The sequence below is a fragment of the Arabidopsis thaliana genome, assembly GCF_000001735.4.
Source record: "Arabidopsis thaliana chromosome 1 sequence".
In the NCBI taxonomy this organism is placed as follows: domain Eukaryota; kingdom Viridiplantae; phylum Streptophyta; class Magnoliopsida; order Brassicales; family Brassicaceae; genus Arabidopsis; species Arabidopsis thaliana.
Genome location: NC_003070.9, coordinates 29,015,866 through 29,037,766, shown reverse-complemented (window position 1 = coordinate 29,037,766; position 21,901 = coordinate 29,015,866). Strand labels below are relative to the sequence as shown.

General features: G+C 38.2%; 6 protein-coding genes and 1 non-coding gene across 9 annotated transcripts; 4 read left to right on the top strand and 3 right to left on the bottom strand.

Annotated features, from left to right (window-relative positions):
• Positions 1–2,944: 2,944 nt before the first annotated feature.
• AT1G77280 (kinase with adenine nucleotide alpha hydrolases-like domain-containing protein) lies at positions 2,945–6,769 on the top strand. 2 transcript variants are annotated; one of them, NM_001334772.1, is made up of 11 exons: positions 2,945–3,054; positions 3,137–3,364; positions 3,467–3,564; positions 3,676–3,928; positions 4,030–4,725; positions 4,825–5,073; positions 5,165–5,328; positions 5,421–5,500; positions 5,583–5,730; positions 5,818–5,973; positions 6,054–6,769. In NM_001334772.1, the coding sequence occupies exons 2-11, from the start codon at positions 3,193–3,195 to the stop codon at positions 6,297–6,299; spliced, it is 2,262 nt and encodes a 753-aa protein (NP_001319394.1). In that variant the 5' UTR covers positions 2,945–3,054; positions 3,137–3,192; the 3' UTR covers positions 6,300–6,769. The 2 variants fall into 2 exon arrangements, with proteins under 2 accessions (NP_001319394.1, NP_001321002.1); NM_001334773.1 differs by having other exon boundaries at positions 2,945–3,364.
• AT1G77270 (uncharacterized protein) lies at positions 6,381–10,014 on the bottom strand. 2 transcript variants are annotated; one of them, NM_106376.5, is made up of 5 exons: positions 9,771–9,998; positions 7,755–9,460; positions 7,424–7,649; positions 6,962–7,044; positions 6,381–6,767 (listed from the first exon to the last, which is right to left on the bottom strand). In NM_106376.5, the coding sequence occupies exons 2-5, from the start codon at positions 9,423–9,425 to the stop codon at positions 6,699–6,701; spliced, it is 2,049 nt and encodes a 682-aa protein (NP_177851.2). In that variant the 5' UTR covers positions 9,426–9,460; positions 9,771–9,998; the 3' UTR covers positions 6,381–6,698. The 2 variants fall into 2 exon arrangements, with proteins under 2 accessions (NP_177851.2, NP_001321743.1); NM_001334771.1 differs by having other exon boundaries at positions 6,482–6,767; positions 7,755–9,636; positions 9,771–10,014.
• Positions 10,015–10,658: 644 nt separating this feature from the next.
• On the top strand, positions 10,659–14,055 carry AT1G77260 (S-adenosyl-L-methionine-dependent methyltransferases superfamily protein). The gene is made up of 9 exons (NM_106375.2): positions 10,659–11,685; positions 11,764–11,913; positions 12,011–12,281; positions 12,373–12,483; positions 12,574–12,733; positions 12,883–13,140; positions 13,218–13,340; positions 13,439–13,516; positions 13,608–14,055. The coding sequence occupies exons 1-9, from the start codon at positions 11,068–11,070 to the stop codon at positions 13,804–13,806; spliced, it is 1,968 nt and encodes a 655-aa protein (NP_565153.1). The 5' UTR covers positions 10,659–11,067; the 3' UTR covers positions 13,807–14,055.
• A 237-nt stretch (positions 14,056–14,292) lies between these two features.
• On the top strand, positions 14,293–17,591 carry AT1G77250 (RING/FYVE/PHD-type zinc finger family protein). Its single transcript, NM_106374.4, has 5 exons — positions 14,293–14,435; positions 14,771–15,083; positions 15,697–15,999; positions 16,216–16,305; positions 16,403–17,591. Exons 2-5 carry the CDS (start codon positions 14,829–14,831, stop codon positions 17,321–17,323), a joined length of 1,569 nt encoding a protein of 522 aa, NP_177849.2. The 5' UTR covers positions 14,293–14,435; positions 14,771–14,828; the 3' UTR covers positions 17,324–17,591.
• A 386-nt stretch (positions 17,592–17,977) lies between these two features.
• AAE2 (AMP-dependent synthetase and ligase family protein) lies at positions 17,978–19,809 on the top strand (the record flags this gene model as incomplete). Its single annotated transcript, NM_106373.2, has 1 exon — positions 17,978–19,809. Exon 1 carries the CDS (start codon positions 18,172–18,174, stop codon positions 19,807–19,809), a length of 1,638 nt encoding a protein of 545 aa, NP_177848.1. The 5' UTR covers positions 17,978–18,171.
• On the bottom strand, positions 17,999–21,647 carry AT1G77230 (Tetratricopeptide repeat (TPR)-like superfamily protein). Its single transcript, NM_106372.2, has 5 exons — positions 21,378–21,647; positions 20,484–20,622; positions 20,344–20,375; positions 20,132–20,218; positions 17,999–20,031 (listed from the first exon to the last, which is right to left on the bottom strand). The coding sequence occupies exons 1-5, from the start codon at positions 21,636–21,638 to the stop codon at positions 19,894–19,896; spliced, it is 657 nt and encodes a 218-aa protein (NP_177847.2). The 5' UTR covers positions 21,639–21,647; the 3' UTR covers positions 17,999–19,893.
• Positions 20,939–21,247, bottom strand: MIR402. Its single transcript, NR_139960.1, has one exon. It is a non-coding gene; the product is annotated as a microRNA ath-MIR402 precursor (primary transcript).
• Positions 21,648–21,901: the final 254 nt, after the last annotated feature.

Here is a 21,901-nt window from a genome sequence, read left to right as displayed (position 1 = left end):
TTGGCATTGACAGTTATATAAAATTCAGCAGAAATTATTTAATTGAAAGATTTCTCGTAAAATGTTTTGAGTACGATGGATATTCATTATAACAAATAGCAAAACGACTGAAAAAAAAAGAAATATACTTATATAATAATAACATATAATTGACGTGCATGGACCAAAAATAATACCAACCTCTAAAACAGAAGGGACAATAAATAAAGAGCATCCAAATATGTGACACGTAACTAGCCAAAAATATTACAAAGGTCACATTCATCATAAATCTATTGAATTTAAGAACTTTTATGTTGTAACCAAGATTGTGTCTTCCTTTCTACTCATTTTTCGCCCAAGAAAAACAATTATAGTAGGTCCAAAAGTAATCATTTACCCAAACAAAACAAAAAAACGAGTTTTTCAAGACTTTCATGAACAAGCTAGTTAGAGAAACATCAACGTCATGCATGTTGCAAATTCGTTCATATATCTTAGTCATTACTCATTTGTGTTACTAATGGTTTTGTATAGTGAAGAGAGTTGAATTTATCTACAGGCTGCATCTAGTTTTGTAAAACATAAAATTACAAAACTCCTTTACATATCTTAGATTAACTCTTTTCTTTTTCTTTTTCTGTCATAAATCAAAATCGAGTTTTTATTTGATTGATGGTTTATGTATGTCAAGTAGTAGTATTATATTTAATGTAGATATTTTAGACTAGCTAGTGTCCATGGTCATTTCGTCTTAAGTTTGAATTAATGATCCATTAAATAATACACGTGTTTTATCATTGAAGGGTATTTGATCAATGAAAGAGTGGCCAAATATCAATTAATTTCGTTATTTTGCTTCACATTTAATTGTATTGAATTGGCCTAACTGTGACATGTCCATGTAGCTATCTCTTTCGTTTTAAATGACATGCTATTGTTTGGTCAGGATTTGTTTTTGGTTATAACTATTATGGTCATGATTCACGCTTCTTTGCAAAATCAAATTCGATTTTTGAAAAATAATTTAAAGTATTCCATTCATCTAAATTGATTTTGAAACCGAGTCAACTCTCACAAAATATTTGGAAAATTTAAAGTATTCCATTAATCTAAAAGTTTTGTTTGTTTGTTAAATTGATCATCATATATGTTAGTACAAGCCAATAAGATCAAGGGAAATTCCAACATTTAATAAAAGGGTTACTAACATATAAAGTATTAGGCTCCCAAAGATCATGCGAATAATTGGGACACGGTCTTTCGATTCCATGTATTAATTACGAATTTACGGCACAAGTACAGAAAAATGATTAGGTCTAAAAAACTAATTAAGATTAAAGAAATGAGATGCTCTCTTATTATCATATGTAAAGATCGAGTGGCGTTGTCGTGGCAGAAACAAAAGCCACCAACTGAGTAGTCTACATTTCCTTATCTTCCGGTTAATGTTTTTGACCTCTCTCTCAGTTTGTTGCCACTTTCATTTCTCATCAACTCTGCCATTCAAGAATTCATCATCATCATGGACCAAACAATACATTCATTTAGTTTTATCTTCAATATTAAATGTATCTTAAAATTGTCTCAATAGTTGAATATTTTGGTATTGGGTCTCTGTTTTTGAGTCATGTTTGATTAATTAATGAACAAAAATCAATTTTGTTCGAGTGAGTTCATTTGAAAACAGTCGGGTTGGTCCGGTTTAGATGCCATTGAGTTTTCTCTCCAATGATAAAAGAACCAGCTTCCTATAAAACCTAAAACTAGGTGACATAAAACATGGAAAAATGTTGAAATTAGTTGTTTCATAATATATAGTACTCCATAATATATAGTTGTTTTATTTTGCTTGAAACAAAAATAAAAGTAAGATGGAAATAGAAGAAAGAGAAGGTAGGGTCCATGACTGATGAGGTAGACGGTGACGCATGGCTTTCGGATTTAGTTGACGTGTCGTTTCTCGCTACTAAAACGGCAGGTATTCCGTTACTACACAATAACTAACTCTCTCGTAATTCGGGCAAAACAATGATGACACAAGTAACAAATTCGGGCATGAGAAACGGCGTTTCGAATACTTTTATTAACGCCGTCTAATTACGTAATTAATGTTGTGTACGTTACCAGACGCACCGGTAAGCATGGGCGGAAAGATCTTCCGTTATTATGATGACGTGGTAATACGCTGACATTGACACGTGTAGGTTGTTGGAAGGATCACATGACATGGCCGTTTTTTTTTTTTTTTAACTTCGGGCCAGACATGTTTAAACCACAAAACGGGCTTTATTTACACCGACCCATTCTGATATCAGCCAGATTTTTTTCCCTATTAGTTACCATTTCATTTCAATAATTGTATTTTCTATTATAAAACTTCCACATTTTTGTAACAATGTGAAACTGTATATATATTTAAGTCAATGCTCCAAAATTATATAGGGTAATTTTTCTATAATTTCCTTTTAAAAAAGATTTTTGATACATATTTTGACTTCATTTTAGTCAACAAAATAGTTGCAAACATTGTATCTTTCTATTGTCGTATTATTTCTTGTTTTGGCTTTTTTTTAGCCAAACAATATATTCTCCATACTATTTTTGAGGAATCTGTTTTTAGCTTAAATAGATGATTTTTTGCTGTAAAAACAATATATATATTTTTAATCTAAACTATTTTAGCATAATGATTAAAGTAGTTTAAGCTCTAAAGTAGGGAACTGAACCATACAATCAACGTTCCAACTATTTCCACATACATAGTAGTTTTGTACGGCTTTTCAGGAGAAAGCAGAGACATTTAAGTTTTGATAATTTATTAACCTTAGCAAATTAATAAGAACATAACTGTATCTGTCATTGTGATTCAATGCCATAGTAAGACTATGTCAAAATTGCAAAACAAATGAATTTACAAAAAAGCGAGTTAAAAAAAAGAAGTACAAGTGGGGTTTTAAGAAAAAGGAAAATGAAAATCTAATAAGATGGCTGCTCTTCTCTTTCTTTGTGACGACGAGAGCATCAAAAGCAAAAGCAAAACCAAACCTGCGGTTAAAACTTAAGTCTCTGCAGGTAGATAGAGAGAGAGAGAAAGATCTTGTCTTTGTTTGGTTATATAAATCCTTAAAAACGATGTTCTTTTGTCTTTGTGAAGCACACGTCAGGAGGATAAAAGGACACACTTGAAATCAAAATTCAGAACAATCAGAGATGATAGAAACCGGCGGAGATAAACAGAGCTCCGTCGAGGAAGGATGTGGTGGCCGTACGATTCTTGTCGGCGTGAAGCTTGACGCTCCGAGCAGAGAGTTACTCACTTGGGCTCTGGTTAAAGTCGCTGAGCCTGGTGATACTGTGATCGCTCTTCATATCCTTGGAAATGGTTACATTTCTGAGCTTTTCCTTAATATAATTTCTCTTACCAAAAAGCTTTGATTTTTATGTTTTTGTTAACACAAAAGTTTCGGTTTTGGGTTTTGTTTAGAGATTGTGGATCGCGCAGGGAACTCTTCGCTTCTCTCTCTGGTTAGAACTTTCGACTCTGTTCTTGACGTTTATGAAGGTTTCTGCAATTTGAAACAGGTAAAATAAGATCAAAGTCTGGATTTTTTCAATTTTGTTCCTTTGCTAGTTTGCTTACTTCTTTAGCTTCTTCAGAAGAGAAACGAAATGTTGAATTTTTCCGCTTTATAGGTGGATCTGAAGCTGAAGCTATGTCGTGGTTCCTCTGCTCGAAAGATTTTAGTTAGGGAAGCGAAATCGTTTTCTGCAACGAAAGTTTTAGTTGGGATTTCAAAAAGTCACCACGCGATTCGTTCATCAGCTTCTGTAGCTAAGTACATAGCGAAGAAACTATCAAAGGATTGTTGGGTTATTGCTGTAAACAATGGTAAAATCTTGTTCCAAAAGGAAGGTTCTCCATCATCTACCATTAATCAATCTCAAGGTTTGACCTTTTTTCTTCAAGTTTCTACATTATTTTGTATCTGAATGATTTGTTTTTGGTGTTAGTGGTTGAAGAAACTGTTATTGGGTTTGGTTATATAGGAAAGGAAGATGTTCGGAGGATTACTTTGTTGAATGTGCTTCAGAGATCTGTTACATTGAATAAGACTACTAAAGTAGTTAGCCATTCTGAGGAAGATTCTAACTCTAAGGAGGAGGAGGAGGATCAAGCCTGTGGCCAGAATCTACGGCAAGTCTTAGCGGCTGCTCGTTTGGAGAATTGCTCGGTTTGTGGTTTTGATTCTTTGTCTCCGAACGATACAACTACTCCTGGAAAGTTGTCTGGAGCTTCAGATTTTGATAGGAGTGAAGATGATGATGAGTGCAACAAAGCAATGGAGATTGTGCCTGTGAATGGTTCAGAAGATTCAGGCGGTTCTGTAACTATGTTGGTTAGGAAATTGCCTGAACCTAGACCAGGTTGGCCTTTGCTTCGTCGTGCTGTTTCTACATTAGGACAATCTGTTACTCCTCATAAGATACCGGTAGTTCAATGGGCTTTGAAGCTTCCTCCTAGGGATACTAAGCAACTTGGTTATGATTCTTCTGAAGATAATTTGTCAACCTTAAACGCACTTGTTCCATTTGGTATCAACTCTATCACCAACAAGTCTATTCCTGACAATAGTCCAAGAAAATTGCCAGAGGAATTAGAGGGACTTTATGAGAGGTTCTCTTCAACTTGCCGGTTTTTCAAGTACAAGGAACTCGTTTCAGTGACATCGAATTTCTCCGCTGGTTGGTCCTTCTCTCCTTTATATATGGATGACACGCTTATAGTTCTTGAATTTTCACAAGCCTCCTCTTTTATAACTAAGAGATCTTATGTGATGTCAGATAATTTTATTGGGAAAGGAGGCAGCAGCCGGGTTTTTAGAGGTTGTTTGTCCAATGGAAGAGTGGTTGCTGTGAAGATTCTCAAGCAAACCGAAGATGTCTTGAATGACTTCGTGGCTGAGATTGAGATCATCACAACATTACACCATAAGAATATTATCTCCCTCTTAGGATTTTGCTTTGAAGACCATAACCTTTTACTTGTATACAATTATCTCTCAAGAGGAAGCCTTGAAGAGAACCTTCATGGTACTTTTTAGACAAGCCCTTTGCCTTTTAAAGCAACTCAGGGATACTTATTATGATCATGGATCTAACAAATGCTTGGTTTCATACCCAGGAAACAAGAAAGATCCGCTTGCATTTTGTTGGAGCGAGAGGTATAAAGTGGCTGTGGGAGTAGCAGAGGCATTGGACTATCTGCATAATACTGCTTCGCAACCCGTCATCCACAGAGATGTTAAGTCATCAAACATACTATTATCTGATGATTTTGAGCCACAGGTAAAAAACAAATTCTATTGGTTTTTCATATATCAAAGAGGAAGAAACAAAAACGCAAGAATACTAAAAAGATGATTAAACCTTGTTCCCAGCTTTCTGATTTTGGACTTGCAAGGTGGGCGTCTATATCTACGACACACATAATCTGCTCTGATGTCGCGGGAACTTTTGGGTATGAAGTACTCTAGGTTTTGGGTAATGTTTCATGAAAGTTCTTGAAAATGTTCTTGTGCTAATCTTCTGTTTTTGTGCAGATACTTGGCTCCAGAGTACTTCATGTATGGTAAGGTGAATGATAAGATAGATGTGTATGCATTCGGCGTTGTTCTCCTCGAGTTACTTTCGGGAAGAAAACCGATTAGCAGCGGATGTCCAAAGGGACAAGAGAGTCTAGTCATGTGGGTATGTACAACTGCAAACCAATTAAGTCAAAACCAAGCTTTTTCTATACTCTTATTGAAAACAAGTATGTATGATGTTCATATACAGGCCAAACCAATTCTAGATGATGGAAAGTATTCTCAGTTATTAGACCCGAGTTTGCGGGATAACAACAACAATAATGATGACCAAATGCAGAGGATGGCGTTAGCTGCTACTCTTTGTATTCGACGTAGTCCTCAAGCTAGACCGAAAATGAGCATCGTAAGTCAAATTTCTTTACCCTCTAGTATTTTTACATCTTAGCTCTATGTAGCTATCTTGAAGAATGTGTAATGATGCAGGTATTAAAGCTACTTAAAGGTGATGAAGACACGCTTGAGTGGGCAATGCAGCAAGTGAATAGTTCATCAGAGGAGTCAGAGATGCTCAAAGATGAGCAATGCCAAAGATCTAACTTGCAATCACACCTTAACTTAGCACTTCTTGATGTTGAAGATGACTCAATCTCCATGGGAAGCATTGAGCAAGGTGTCTCTGTTGAGGATTATCTAAAAGGTAGGACAAGCCGTTCTTCGAGCTTCGACTAAATGCCCATTTTTACTGAAACTATTTGTGTAGTGTGTGTACATATGAAGAGGGTTCTGTGGAAATGGGTGGGTGGTGGATTTGTGGGGTTCTTTTTAGCCTCCTTTCTCACCTTTTAGTGTTGTAATTGTAGATTACAAATTGTTTGGGGTGTGTTTTGTAATTTCAGGTTAAGTCTTTTTTTGGGGGCAAATACTTATAGCAGTGGTAATAAAAACGAAATGGAAATGCTTGTAATTGTGAGCAAGGAAAAAAAAGTTCTGCTGATTGTCTTAACATGAATTCATAAACTACTACCACAATACAGTGAAACCTAAAAGAAGCCTTGAGATGTACTTTAAGAGCAGTGCAGTGCAGTGCCGCGTTACTTGTTGCCTACAATATCTATGCACCCTCTAGTATCAACACACAAATTTTGTCAAACGTTTTTCATGCAGCCAGGGTTTGAATGCACCTTCAAGAACTATGTTCTGCAAAAGAAGCAAATTACAAAAGACATTTTAATCCATGGCGCAAACGACTCTTACATTCATTTTGTTATGTTGATAAAATAATGCATAAGGTTTGATAGTAACAAGAGGGTTTCACGAGACCAATGCACACTCACAACGATTTGCACATGTTGTAGCAAAAAAAGAAAAATCAATGAAACAGAAAACTCCACCTCTAAATAAAAGAAAAATCCGCGCAACAGGTTCAAAGCTCTAGGAAGATCCTTCCGGTAACGATGATACGTCTTGTTGAAATCTGCAGAATCAAACCAAAGTAAACTCAATATGTTTGCAATCGGAGTATATGTTCAGTGGAAAGCAAAGGTAAAACTACCGGAAATCCCACCAAGAGAGTATCATGAATGGAATACACCACTTTTGGCAATACTCAGATTCTAATACTAAGCAGATCCAAACAAGTGTGAATATCCAATTGAAGATGTATGATTAGCATAAATGTAAGAACGCCTTCAACAAGCTTCCCCCTAGAGACTTAGAGTTAGTTGACTGAGTCTCAAGCTAACCTTTTATGTAGGGCACAAACTTATTTATTCGCTAAACGGTTATCTTTGAGATAGTTCAACACAACACACGTCCACAAGAACACATTTAACAAGTCGTTTCAATTAATGTACCTGTATACTTTTCGAGATATGAAAGGGCAAACTGGTCGTCACAATAATATTCAATCTCTCTTCCATCTCGTAATTGCCTGGACTTAGTCAACGGTCTCTTGACTGATGCTTCATTATAGAGTCTCAAGAATTCCTTTTCATCGTAGGGATTTCTGAGAATTTCCATTAGCTTCTTGCTAAACGAAGAGTTGAATATATCATCAGGTTTAATACCATCTTCCAGATCCTTGGAACACAGTATAACAAAATGAAAAATGTCAACATAGAAAATTAGAAAGAATCAGAAAAGACAGATTTCAAAATAGTAGTGAGAGAGTGAAGGTATTCATACTATCACTTTGCCGTCTTTTGTTGCCTCAAATGGGGATTTGCCTCCATCCGGAAAGGGGTGATTACTGACTGCAATAATATCAGGATCAGACAAACACACTGCATCTTTCATAGGTTTCACTTGTTGTCCCGAATTGAAGATGGTAACGGAATTTCTTATGGAGTTTCTTAGAAAAGCTGTGTAATATGAATAGCTTTTTTCCACTGACGATAAGCTCATTTCATTCTCCTTCTTGGAAGGTTTGAAACTGTGAAATAAGTTGTCTATGACATGACCTCTAGATTTCGATTCATTATTGTGCTTGGTCACATGGATCTTCCTTCCCCGCAAAGCCTCTCGGTTCTTTCGTTGAATATCTTTGGTTTTAACCACTGGGTTAGTCTTTGAAATCGAGTTATGATCTGCTCTCCCAATCTCAGTCTTCAGTCTCTTTGAAGCTCTGAAAATTGTCTGAGACTCATCATTTCTCGTATTCTTTTCTTGAGAGTCTCTGACATATCTTGTAGGCTTTGATTCGATAGTGTTCTTGGCCACAGAAATCTTCCTTCCACGTCGAGCATCTCCGTTCCGTTCTTTGGTGTCTCTGACATAACTTCTAGGCTTTACTTCGATAGAGCTCCTTCCACGTCGAACATCATCTCCTTTCTTTTGCTGGGTTTCTTTGGTCCTTAAGACAGTCCTCGAAATCGACTTATGATCTGCTCTACCATCCTCAGTCTTCAACCTCTTAGATACACTGGAAATGGTAGGAGACTTTGGCTTTCTCCCTGCTTTACTCTTCTCGGTTTCTACTGCTTTTCTTAAACTCCTGTCAGGTGCTTCATGATACATTATACGCACTGGAGAACTACCCCTTACATTGTCCTCAAGCAAATATACATTCCGCGTTTCACTAAAATGTGCCAAGTACTTTTTATATTCCAAATCATGAACCAAACCGGAATCGCAATCATCAACACAAACAATCTGCAGGTTGGTTCTTTTGGTTTTGCCATCTCTAGCTAAAAGATCATCCCCGGATGCATCCACTTTACCACAAAGAGACAACGTTTTACCACCAACTTCATCTGTGTCTGTGTCTGTGGCTGACTCAATCTCAATTATTTCCTGCCACACAATGGTCTTAGCCACCACAGACTTCTTCGGTTTCTTAGCTAAAACATCATCACCTGATGCATTCACCAGCAATCTACCACCAAGTTCATCTATGTTTGACTCAATCTTTATTTCTTTCTTCACAATCGTCTTAGCCACAGAGCACTTCTTCGGGTTCTTAGCTAAAACATCATCCCCTGATGCATTCTCTTCATTACAAAGAGGCAACTTTCTAGGACCAACTTCATCTGTGTCTGTATCAGACTCAATCTCAATGATTTCCTTATTCAAAATGGTCTTAGCCACAGCAGATTTCTTCGGGTTCTTCTTAGCTAAAGCATCATCCTTTGACGCGTTCCTTTCAACACAAAGATCCATCATTTTACCACAAACTTCATCTATGTTTGACTCAGTCTTTATTTCCATCTTCACCGAAGACTTCGCATTCTCTTCACCAAAAGGAGCCAACTTTGTAGCAGCAACTTCATCATCAGTGTCTGTATCAGACTCAATCTCAATAATTTCCTTCTTCGCAATAGTCTTAAGCCAGGCAGACTTCTTCGGCTTCCTCTTCATATTCAACTTAGCAGGCTATATAACTCTACCAGATCCTGAAACAAAAACAACTTGGGAAACGAAGAAAAATTGACCAACGACCAAACTTTTCTTCACATTTGAAATTTGCAGCGACCAGATCTGGTTGATTCAACCACAAAGAAATTACCAAATCAATCAAACCTAGTCTCACAAAGTAGTACAAAACAGTCCACTAAACTCAAGCTCGGGTCTTTTCACGAAATTCCAACATTTAAAGAACAAATAAACAAATGTAAGTTAGAAATTGAGAACCCAATTGTAACGAGAGGGAAAGGAAACAGAAGAAGAAGACTGAAATTTGAAATCTTTGGTCTCGCTACTTACCTGAAATTTGTTGTTGGAGAGCCAACCAAATAACGAATCCAGCTTCTAAGTAGAGACGAAGAACCCAAATTCACAACAATTCTCGAGGAAGTTTTCCGATTAGAAGAAAACCCTAGAATTTTTATACCGTATTTGACGGTAAACCATAAAGCTCGTCGAAGTCGCCAGTCACCGGAAGTAGTAAAGCAACCATAAATGCATGATCCCAACACGATATACGGTGTTCCGTACCGTTAAAGTACGCGCTCAAATATGTAATAACAAATATTAAGAATCTAATCTCTATTCCAAAGTATTATAAATGGGCCGAAATGAAGGCTTTTTGGCCCAGTTGAGATTATTTCCAACTTCTATCCTCTTATTAATTTATAAACATGGCCTTTACAAAATTCTATTCTAAACATAAACATGGCCTTTACAAAAAATAAGGCTACCACACACAAAAAAGGTCCATTTAGCAATGGTGCTAAATGAGAAGAGCTTCTCTATTTACCTAGCAGAATCAATAAGTCTAAGAGCATTTTATTAAATACAATCCTCTGTATAAATTCCATTACTCATCCACTAGTATAAAGGTTTTCATTTATAGAAAAAAAGATTTTTAAGTTTTTTATATTATTTTCATCATAGTTTAAAATAAAATTTGAATTGATATTTTATTGGTACGAATGCACTCTGTAAATTAAAGCACGTGAGCATGTGGTTGATATACCATACTCTCTCTTAAAGTCAGCAAGTCAACACAATACCTAACTGAAACTTGTCATTCAATTTAGATCCTCAACCATCACATTAAATAAATAAAATCTCATCTTCTAACAGTTAAATTAAAAAGTTTTAAAATCCACATTTAAAAGACACTAGTTTCTGATTTGTCTTGACCAAAACCTGTAATTTATTTCCATTAGGGGAATGTAAGCAAATCATAAAAAAATAGAGACCTTATGCTATAAACTTGAATTATAGGTACTAATTAGGTTTATAATACGTTTTTTTATTTTTTGCTTAATCTGTACACTTTCTTCTTTTTCTTCTTCTGTTTCATTGTCTTCATGCGACTCGTCGAGTTTCGTCCCTTCACTCTCTTCACATCAAATTCCGCACCACCACATCCACGTGTCTCAACCTCCACTCTCCTACGTCTCTCCACCGTCGCCGGCGTCTGCAGCGTCTGCTTCATCAATTCCTCGCCGTCTCTCTGAAAGAAAAAAAGGAACCACCTTTCTCTCTCTGTTTTGCTCGATCTGTTGTAATTTACTCTGTAGCGATCATCAGATCGCCGGCGTTTTAAACCGCCATGAAACTCTCCGACGTTGGATTAGACGTTGTCAAAACTCCGAGATTGGTTAAATTGATTGCGTTTGCGTTTCTCTCAATCTCAACAATTTTTCTCTTCAATCACTTCTCAGATTCCTTCTCTTATCCATCTCTTCCTTTTCCCATCTCCTCTTCTTCAAACGTCACCGAAGCTATTCAAACCAACATAACATCCGTCGCGGCGGTGGCACCATCTCCTCCACCGCGTCCTCGTCTCAAAATATCACCTCCTCCGCTTCCACCGACAGTGGTGAGAACAGGTATCATCAACGAGAATGGTGCCATGTCTGATTCCTTCGAAATCGGCGGATTCGATCCAGATTCCATCGACGAGCTTAAATCAGCCACCGGAAATTCGTCGGTTGAGGAAAAAGAATCGCCGGAAGTCGGTTTTCAGATTGAGAAACTCAAATTGTGTGACAAGACGAAGATAGATTACATTCCTTGCTTAGACAACGAAGAAGAGATAAAGAGATTGAACAATACAGATCGAGGAGAAAATTACGAGAGACATTGTCCTAAACAGAGCTTAGATTGCTTGATTCCACCTCCAGATGGTTATAAGAAACCAATCCAATGGCCACAGAGCAGAGACAAGGTGAAATAGTGTGATCAAGTTCTTACCTTTATCTAAGCCTTAAGTGTAAAGTCACTAACTTTGATTTGTGCTTTGTAGATATGGTTCAATAATGTGCCTCATACACGTTTAGTGGAAGATAAAGGAGGTCAAAATTGGATTAGAAGAGAGAAAGATAAGTTTGTTTTCCCTGGAGGTGGAACTCAATTCATCCATGGAGCTGATCAGTACTTAGACCAGATCTCCCAGGTTTGTTTTTTGATTCTTCCTACCTGTTTTTTTGGTGTATTGGCTAATCTGTTTTTTTTTGTGTTGATCTTATATTCTCTTAGATTGAAATTTGCAGATGATTCCTGATATTACATTTGGATCACGCACCCGTGTTGCTTTGGACATTGGCTGTGGTGTGGCGAGCTTTGGTGCGTTTTTGATGCAGCGTAACACGACAACCTTGTCTGTAGCACCAAAAGATGTTCATGAGAATCAGATACAGTTTGCATTGGAGCGTGGTGTTCCTGCGATGGTGGCTGTCTTTGCCACACGGAGGTTGTTGTATCCAAGCCAGTCTTTTGAGATGATTCATTGTTCCAGATGCAGAATTAATTGGACACGCGATGGTTAATTTCTGGCTTTTTGCTTCTCCTCTAATGTTATTTGAGCTTTAGCATAGTAAGTGACTACAGCATTTTGTTTCTATGAATTACACAGATGGGATACTTCTTCTTGAAGTTAATAGAATGCTTAGAGCAGGAGGCTACTTTGTTTGGGCTGCACAACCCGTTTACAAACATGAGGATAACTTGCAAGAGCAGTGGAAAGGTTTGTATATTATTCAACAAAATAATTTGTCTGCTATGGAGTTTAACTAAAATATGGGTGTTGCTTCTGCGCTTTGATTATCTTTTTCAGAAATGTTAGACCTTACGAATCGAATCTGTTGGGAGCTTATCAAGAAAGAGGGATATATTGCTGTGTGGAGGAAGCCTCTAAACAACAGCTGCTATGTCAGTCGCGAAGCTGGAACAAAACCTCCTTTGTGCAGACCTGATGATGATCCTGATGATGTTTGGTACATATATGCATCTGAAAATCTAGTTTCTTTTTAATAGTTTTGAGCCTTCTTGCATAGACATTATATGATAGAACCACCAAATTCTCAGCTTTTCAATTAAAACTTTCTAAAAATCTCAACTTTGTGGTTATGGTTTCCTGTTCCAGGTATGTAGATATGAAACCGTGCATCACCCGATTACCTGATAATGGCTATGGGGCTAATGTCTCCACATGGCCTGCACGTCTTCATGATCCGCCAGAGAGGCTACAAAGCATTCAAATGGATGCGTACATATCCCGAAAGGAAATTATGAAGGCAGAGTCTAGATTTTGGTTAGAAGTAGTAGAGAGTTATGTGCGGGTTTTCCGCTGGAAGGAGTTCAAACTGAGGAATGTTCTGGACATGAGAGCTGGTTTTGGAGGGTAACCATCAATCACACCCTTTTTTTGTTTCTGCCTTACCAAAGTTTATTTGATCTAGTATTTCTTGATTTTGGTAGGTTTGCAGCAGCATTAAACGATCTGGGGCTTGACTGTTGGGTTATGAACATTGTTCCCGTTAGCGGATTCAACACCTTGCCAGTTATTTATGACCGTGGACTACAAGGGGCTATGCACGACTGGTACAGACTGATAACCTTCTGCTCTTTTGCTTCTAATCCCACATAACTTTAACTTACACAAGATCACATTTAAAGCTTTTTTCACTTACTTCCTCTAGGTGTGAGCCATTTGACACCTACCCAAGAACCTATGATCTGATACATGCTGCATTTCTCTTCTCTGTTGAGAAAAAGAGGTAAAAAGATTTAAACTTCGTTTTTCTTTTTATCCTGAATCCAAAAATAAAGGTCAGGAACTTGATTGGGGTAATGAATTGTGGAACATAGGTGCAACATAACAAACATTATGCTGGAGATGGACCGGATGTTGAGACCAGGAGGACATGTTTACATAAGGGATTCACTGTCTTTGATGGACCAACTTCAGCAAGTGGCTAAAGCCATCGGTTGGACTGCTGGTGTTCATGATACCGGGGAAGGACCCCACGCAAGCGTTAGGATTCTCATCTGCGATAAACGGATATGAGGAAAAGAAAAAGAAAAGATACGAAATCGAATGTGATGATAAGTCTGCTCAAAGCGACAGTTCTTCTTAGTGATAAATTGATAATTGTATTATTGTTTATTTGTTTGTTGATTTGATTGTTGAAGAATGAAGAGTGTTAATACACTTGAGCTACTTTAACACATGAGTAACAAAAAGATTCATTTTCTCAGACAAAAAAAAACAGAGAGAAGTGTGAAATAAAGAAACAGAGAATGGTGGGTGTCTTTCAGTTATAACCGTTGGATTGCTAAAGTTGAGATCCGACGGTTGTGACTCTTTGATCAGGGAATAACTAAAAGCACGTGCACATCACGAATCTGTTACTGTGGTGGACTCCGTCACCGTGAGTCTCCGGCGCGGTTTTTATTACTACTTCCACGTGTCAGTTTCGCGTCACTGATTACCGGTTTTGACCGGTTTCAGATCCAAGTTGAAAAATATACCGGTTAAGGGACGCGGAAGTTTAAAAATGATTCAAAGATAAGAAAGGCCGGGATTTACAGAACCACCGGCGAGTCTTAATCTCCGAGAGCCGGTAAATCAATCCTCTTCCTCAAATTTCTAGGGTTTGCTCTTCGTCGGTTCTTTACGCAGATTTCTTCACACTGGTACGGTTTTACTCTCTTTTTCCCTCTTGTCGGTTTTTTCGCTAGAGGTTTGAATTTGGATTTAGCTTTGTTCCGTCTTTTGTAGTGTCTAGATAAAGCTCCATTGAAGTTTCCGTATCTAGAAATTCGTTGTTTTCTGATGAAATTATGGTAGAGAAGTCTTCAATTTCATCGCTTTTTGTTGGAATGATATTGTTTTTTCTAATTTCTAGATGGTTTATTTGGTGATAAAATCGAAGACATTTTGATAGTTTGTTACCAATGGTCAACATTTCCATATGAGATTTCGTTTGTGGGTTATATAAGGACTCAAGTTTCTGTTTTGTCTATTGTAGGATGGAAGATTGGTGAAACCCTAGCTCCACTGTGTGAGGATCAAAACATTTGTTTAAGATGTTCATGGAGGAGGCGACAAGTAATGGTAAAGGTACAGAGCATAATCAGCCAAATGGTTTGGTGGAAAGTGAAGCATTGAATAATTGGAGTGCAGGATGTGGTGCTATGGCTAATTCTGCAAATGCTAGTTCCAGAGATAGTAAGAAGATACAAACATATAAGCGGAGAAAACTTGGGAGATCTTATTCTGCTAATAAATGTTCGGAAAATGATAGATTTTCCATGGAAGGTGTTAGTCACTCAGAAAGCCGGGTACTTTTCATGCCTTTTTCTATTATGGTACCACCTCTTGTTGTGATTGGTTTTAAAATGCTGGAGTATATGTAGTTGCTAGCATTTTGCAACTTTCGCTCACCTCAGTTGTTATATGTTTTGTGAATTTAGTTTATTGGTTTATTTTAGAGCCTTGGCTAAGTAATGTATATTAGGATCTCTATAAATCTAGTGATGGTTGGGTAGTTGCTTCAATAGTGAATATTGGGCCTCAATTACTCAGCATGTTGCTGAGGGAGCTAAAGAGAAGGGTCATTTCTGCTTATATTCGTATGGCTATTCAAGTAACAATTTTGCGATTATATATCTGTTCCCTTCATTTTGTTCAGGCTACATTGGTGTCTAGTGTGTGATAGCTATGTTTCAGGAAACGCTTTGCAAATAGTAGTAAAATCCATATGTGCTGTTAATACTGTGCTTATTGAAAACCTGACTAGAGTTTGCTAAATCATGCATTCATTCCTGAACTTCGTCTCAGGTTATATTTGTGTGATCAACTCATGTGTTCATGATTTACTTTCATGAATATGCTCCTAAAACATGTTAGCTCTTTCTTGTTTTGGATTAATTTTTTCATTAAATTTCTTCACAGGAGTCTGTCTCTTATGAAAGGTTTAGCATAAGAACCCATCTTACTGGTGAACTCCCGAAGCCTCCCAGTCCAAATAAACCATCAAGTGAATCCACCAATCATGAGACGGTGACAGCCGGTTGCCAGCATGTTCTGTCCCATGTTTTAGCTTCAAAGGAGTTTGCATCCCTAAATAGGTTACTTTCCGAAAATCTTCAAGGGGTCAAGATTGATGATTTTACGAGCAGAACTCTGATAGACACCAGGATGAAAGAGGGTGTTTATGAAGGTTCACCTCTGCTCTTTTCAACGGATCTCCAAGAGGTAATTAGTGGAAATCATGCTTAGTCTAAGATAAATATGCATGAAAACAGATTATCATGTCTTTCTTATTCTTTTCATTGTGAAAAATATAGTCTGATGCCGTAGTTCGGAAGCTGAACACAAACTCTTAGCTTGACGAATGTGGTTGTGTTTTCAGTACATATTATGCATTAGATTGAAGGTAGACATAGAACTAAACCTAACTACTGATTTCAGGTCTGGCAAAAAATGCAGGATGTTGGTAATGATATGGCTGTTCTTGCTAATAGTCTCTTAGAGCTTTCAAGAACCTCCTATAAGGAACAGGTGAGGGTCAGGCATAAATGATCTTCTTCAAGGTGCTATCTTATTATAACTTTATCCATCAATCCTCTAATATCTTCTTTATTTCAAAATCTGGAAGTTGAAGCAGTTCTACACTGGGGAATCGAAGCCTTGTCCTAATGCAGAGAACATCAGAAATGACAGTGTTTCTGACATTTGCAAGCTATGTGGAGAGAAGGCAGAGGCAAGAGACTGTTTAGCATGTGATCATTGTGAAGATATGTACCATGTCTCGTGTGCACAACCTGGTGGGAAAGGGATGCCAACACACAGTTGGTATTGTCTAGACTGTACATCTAAGGGAATCGGATCACCTCATGAGAATTGTGTAGTGTGTGAAAAAATGAAAACCCAAGGGATGATGAAGACAGATAACAGATCTGTTGATACGAGTACAGAATGCAAAGAGGATTCGAACGAATCTGAAGAGAATTCAAGCTGTAACATGAATCATGAGGTGCACCACGTAGAGATGAGTAGAGATTCTGAACTCTGTAGGACCTGTGGAACAAAGGTGGATAGTGGCGGAAAGTATATAACATGTGATCACCCTTTTTGCCCACACAAGTATTACCACATCAGGTGCTTGACTTCAAGGCAAATAAAACTACACGGTGTCCGTTGGTATTGCTCGTCATGCTTATGCAGAAATTGCCTAACTGACAAGGATGATGATAAAATCGTCTTGTGTGATGGGTGTGATGATGCATATCACATCTATTGCATGCGACCTCCATGTGAATCGGTTCCAAATGGAGAATGGTTTTGCACAGCATGTAAAGCTGCAATTCTTAAAGTCCAAAAAGCACGAAAGGCTTTTGAGAAGAAGATGGAGACGGTGCAGAAACAGAAAGGAATAAAACCCAAGAATCTCCAAGGCAAACCGCAAAGTAAAGACAATGGAGAATTGGATCAAAGCGTAGGAGGAATGGACATGCTTCTAAACGCAGCTGACACACTGAAAGATGAAGAACAGATGACATTCCAATCCATCAAATGAAGGATTGGATTGATAAGCAAACAAGCAAAATACAGCTTCTTGTCTCATCTACCTAACTTTCAACACTTTAATATTTGATTCTTCTCCACAAATTTGTTTTCGTTTGGTTGCTAACTTTTGAAAGCAAGACAAAGGATTCTGAAGGGTAAACCTTCTTCTAAGAGTAAATTCTTTTCATCAACAGTGCCCTTTTGATCTGCTGATTTTGCACTTTGTTTAACATTATAATGAACTGATTCTTGACCAAAGAGATGATGCTTCATCGGATAATTTTCTTATAAATTTAATCTATTCTACAATATCTTACGAGTAAAAACTCAAACAACAACAAAAAAAAGCTTAATGAGTATTATTGTTACGAGGCCGACCAACCATAGACCGTAAGGGTATATATAACATGTGATTAATTCATCGAACAAGATAAGATTTTAACTAAAATATTTACAGTAGTTAAATAACATAAGATTTCACTTATTACTATTAGATGTTCAAATCAATCAAAATAAATCTCTCAATCTTTCTTGTTTTGGGGGCAAACAATCGATCAATCTTTTTCTATAATCGGTATTATCCACTTCAATAGATGGTTCAATACTTAGATAATTGAAAAAAATGACCGTTGAGCCCAAAAAAAGAAAAAAGTATTAGCCAAGAAGCCTAAGCTAATTAGTTGTTGAGCCCAAAAAAAGAGAAATGTATTACCCAAGCAGCCTAAGTTCAAAATAAAATATTTCAAGTTAATGATTTCTGTTCTACCTAAGCACATCGGGAAAAATATATAATTCATTTCACCAATGCACCATCAGAAGTTGAAAACATAACAAAAGAAAAAATCAATACATTCGACTATGGAACTTTTACTCCCACACGCTTCAAACTCATGTCCTCTCACTGTTCTTGGCTTCTTAGAACGAGCCGCCTCTGTCTTCGGCGACTCTCCTTCACTCCTCCACACAACCACTGTTCATACTTGGTCTGAAACTCATTCTCGATGTCTCCGTATAGCTTCAACTCTCTCTTCCGCTTCCCTCGGAATCAACCGCGGCCAAGTTGTCTCTGTTATTGGTCCAAACGTCCCATCTGTCTACGAGCTTCAGTTCGCAGTTCCGATGTCAGGCGCAGTCCTCAACAACATCAACCCACGTTTAGACGCTCATGCACTCTCCGTCCTTCTACGTCACAGCGAATCCAAGCTCGTGTTTGTTGACCATCACTCAAGCTCTTTAGTCCTCGAAGCTGTCTCGTTTTTGCCCAAGGATGAGAGACCTCGTCTCGTCATACTCAACGACGGAAACGACATGCCATCATCTTCATCAGCTGATATGGATTTTCTTGACACGTACGAAGGGTTTATGGAGAGAGGAGACCTGAGGTTCAAGTGGGTACGTCCTAAAAGCGAGTGGACTCCAATGGTGCTTAACTACACCTCAGGAACTACGTCGTCCCCAAAGGGAGTGGTGCATAGCCACAGATCGGTTTTCATGAGCACTATTAACTCTTTGCTAGACTGGTCTTTGCCTAACCGTCCGGTATACCTGTGGACACTGCCGATGTTCCATGCCAATGGTTGGAGCTACACATGGGCCACAGCAGCTGTGGGAGCCAGAAACATCTGTGTCACAAGAGTTGATGTGCCGACTATTTTCAACTTGATCGACAAGTATCAAGTGACCCACATGTGCGCTGCGCCAATGGTTCTCAACATGTTGACTAATCACCCAGCCCAGAAACCGCTTCAGAGCCCAGTTAAGGTTATGACTGCTGGAGCTCCACCACCAGCTACAGTCATCTCCAAGGCTGAGGCGCTTGGTTTCGACGTGAGTCACGGTTACGGGATGACAGAAACAGGCGGTCTGGTTGTCTCGTGCGCATTGAAGCCTGAGTGGGATCGTCTAGAACCAGACGAGAGAGCAAAACAGAAATCAAGGCAAGGAATTAGAACTGCAGTATTCGCGGAAGTCGATGTTAGAGACCCAATATCCGGGAAGAGCGTGAAGCATGATGGAGCAACTGTGGGAGAGATCGTCTTCAGAGGCGGTTCGGTCATGCTAGGTTATTACAAAGACCCAGAAGGCACCGCAGCAAGTATGAGAGAAGACGGATGGTTCTACACCGGAGACATTGGAGTAATGCACCCAGACGGTTACTTGGAAGTCAAAGACAGATCAAAGGATGTGGTCATTTGCGGAGGAGAGAACATCAGCAGCACGGAACTCGAGGCAGTTCTGTACACAAACCCCGCAATTAAGGAAGCAGCTGTGGTGGCTAAGCCAGACAAGATGTGGGGAGAAACTCCATGTGCATTTGTCAGCCTGAAGTATCATGACGGGTCTGTGACTGAGAGAGAGATACGGGAGTTTTGTAAAACCAAGCTGCCAAAGTATATGGTTCCAAGGAATGTGGTTTTCCTGGAAGAGCTTCCAAAGACTTCTACTGGAAAGATTCAAAAGTTTCTTCTCAGACAAATGGCTAAGTCCTTGCCTTGATGAAGAACGTTCTTGCTTTGTTGTTATTATTATATTGTACTCTACAAATTTCTTCTCTACACCACAGTACAAGTCTCTGGTTCATTAGTTTGGCTCTATGTTCTTGTCGTTGACCACAAATCGTGTAGTGTCGGTGTCCTGTCCTGATGTCTGAAGCTGTTCTCTCTTCTTTATTAGTTGTTTTGCACTTTTAAGATCGTCTTTAGCCTCTCTGGAATCCGCCTGTGTAATGGTAATAACACGAATTAAGATCTCTATGGGACTAATGAAATATAAAAAGTGATAATAGTATAACTTAATTTTGATTTTTCGTGAAACTCACATTGATCAATAATGCACTTTCAAAACTCCTGATAGCACTGTCCGGCTCACCAAAATTTAGTTGTGCTCTTCCAAGAGTAGTCCATGCCTAAGAAAAACGAATTTGAAAAAGTTTAGCCAAACAAATAAGGAACCAGATTCCTGTAAGAAAGCTTTCAACATCCATATTTCCATGCAGAATCAATAACTTAAAGAGAAACATCGTATAAGTACCTCAGCCCACGATGGATCTATCTCAGTAGCTCCTGTGACGAAAACCATAGGAACTGTTAAGAGGGTTCTTGAAGAATATTCATCGTACCCTAAATTGTACATAAATAAAAGTAACAATACAGAAAAGCTTCACGCATTACGTGTTGCAGCTTTGAGTGCTTTCCATGCATCACCAAGCTCAAGTAACACTTGTGCTTTCTGTTCATGCAGGATTGCATCTTCGGGAACAAGATTAAGAGCAGCTTCCCATTTCCCTAGAGCCTCCTGGTATTTTCCTTCCTTCAAGAGCAATATCACGATGAGTAAACAAGATAAAACTAGAAGAGAATTCACTTAAGTAGTTCCATAAACAAAGTTATACCATTACAAGAAATGTCATGAATGATGAACCTGAGGCCTTTCATATGCTAACATGTTGCATAGAAAAATGTCTCAACTTTTCTGGAAGATACAAACTTACTAACCCTAAGTCTGATATAATTGTTTCATGATCGTAACGTCAAGTTCGTTACTAAATCTGACTCTTTTCATGTGTATTCTTTCCATTCCACATTCACTAAAGCTTCCCCTTCACTTTAGGTCGTTCTTACTTTTCTTTGATAAAGTTTTCAGTAGCATAGTAGCAGACTCGTTTGATATGATTCGAGGTCTATAAACCCCTATTTTAAAGGCTATTTCGAAGTCAGTCTTAATTTCTTCCCACCTCATTTTTTCTATCAAAAACTAACGGATCATCCAATGAAAGATGAATCTGCTGTTGGAAATTGAGGCAAGAAGATTTCAGAAAAATGACAACTTTTCAAAAAGCAGATGTAACAGAGGTTTAATAGGCCTCGAATCATGAAAATATGGGTTAACAAACAAAGGAAGACTGCCACTATGCAACTCAAACTTATCTACCACGATCACATCACCAATGTGATCACAACAACGTGATGCTAACTCCTTCCGATGAACCAAAGTACACAAATTGCTGAAATTTAAATACCTAAATTTTATAGATTTTAGGGTTTATTTAGCTACAGCTGGTTTACCTCAGCGAACTTGTCTCCTTGGGCTCTAATGGACTCTGCGAGTTTCTTAGCTTCGACATCGAAATTCTCACGAGGATGATTCCCTCCAACCTCCGACGAGTCCAATTGATCGGTAGTTTGTCTACGATCAATATCATCTTCACGAAAATGAAGATGAGATTGAGACTCTAGAGAATCATCCTTCTCGAAAGGAAGATCCGGGAAATTCGATAAAACCAAACGAGATCGTTTCTTAGGGTTCTTGTTCCACGTTAGCTTCATCTTCTCTACTCTGTTCTTCGCTCCATGAACAACTATTTAAAGCGGCTCTCTCAATTAGGGCTAATCTCTCCCCAAAAAAAAAAAAAAAAAGAGTCGGCCCTGTCACGATTTGGGCTCGAATATAATTTAGCCCATTATAAATCGAACTTGGGTCCGATAAGAAACTCTTACCATCTTGTGTTAAGTTGGATCGGGTACAGTTTCTTCGGGTAGATGAGCTTTAGGACCCAGTAGGGTAAATAAAAAAAAACTTAACTCTTTGT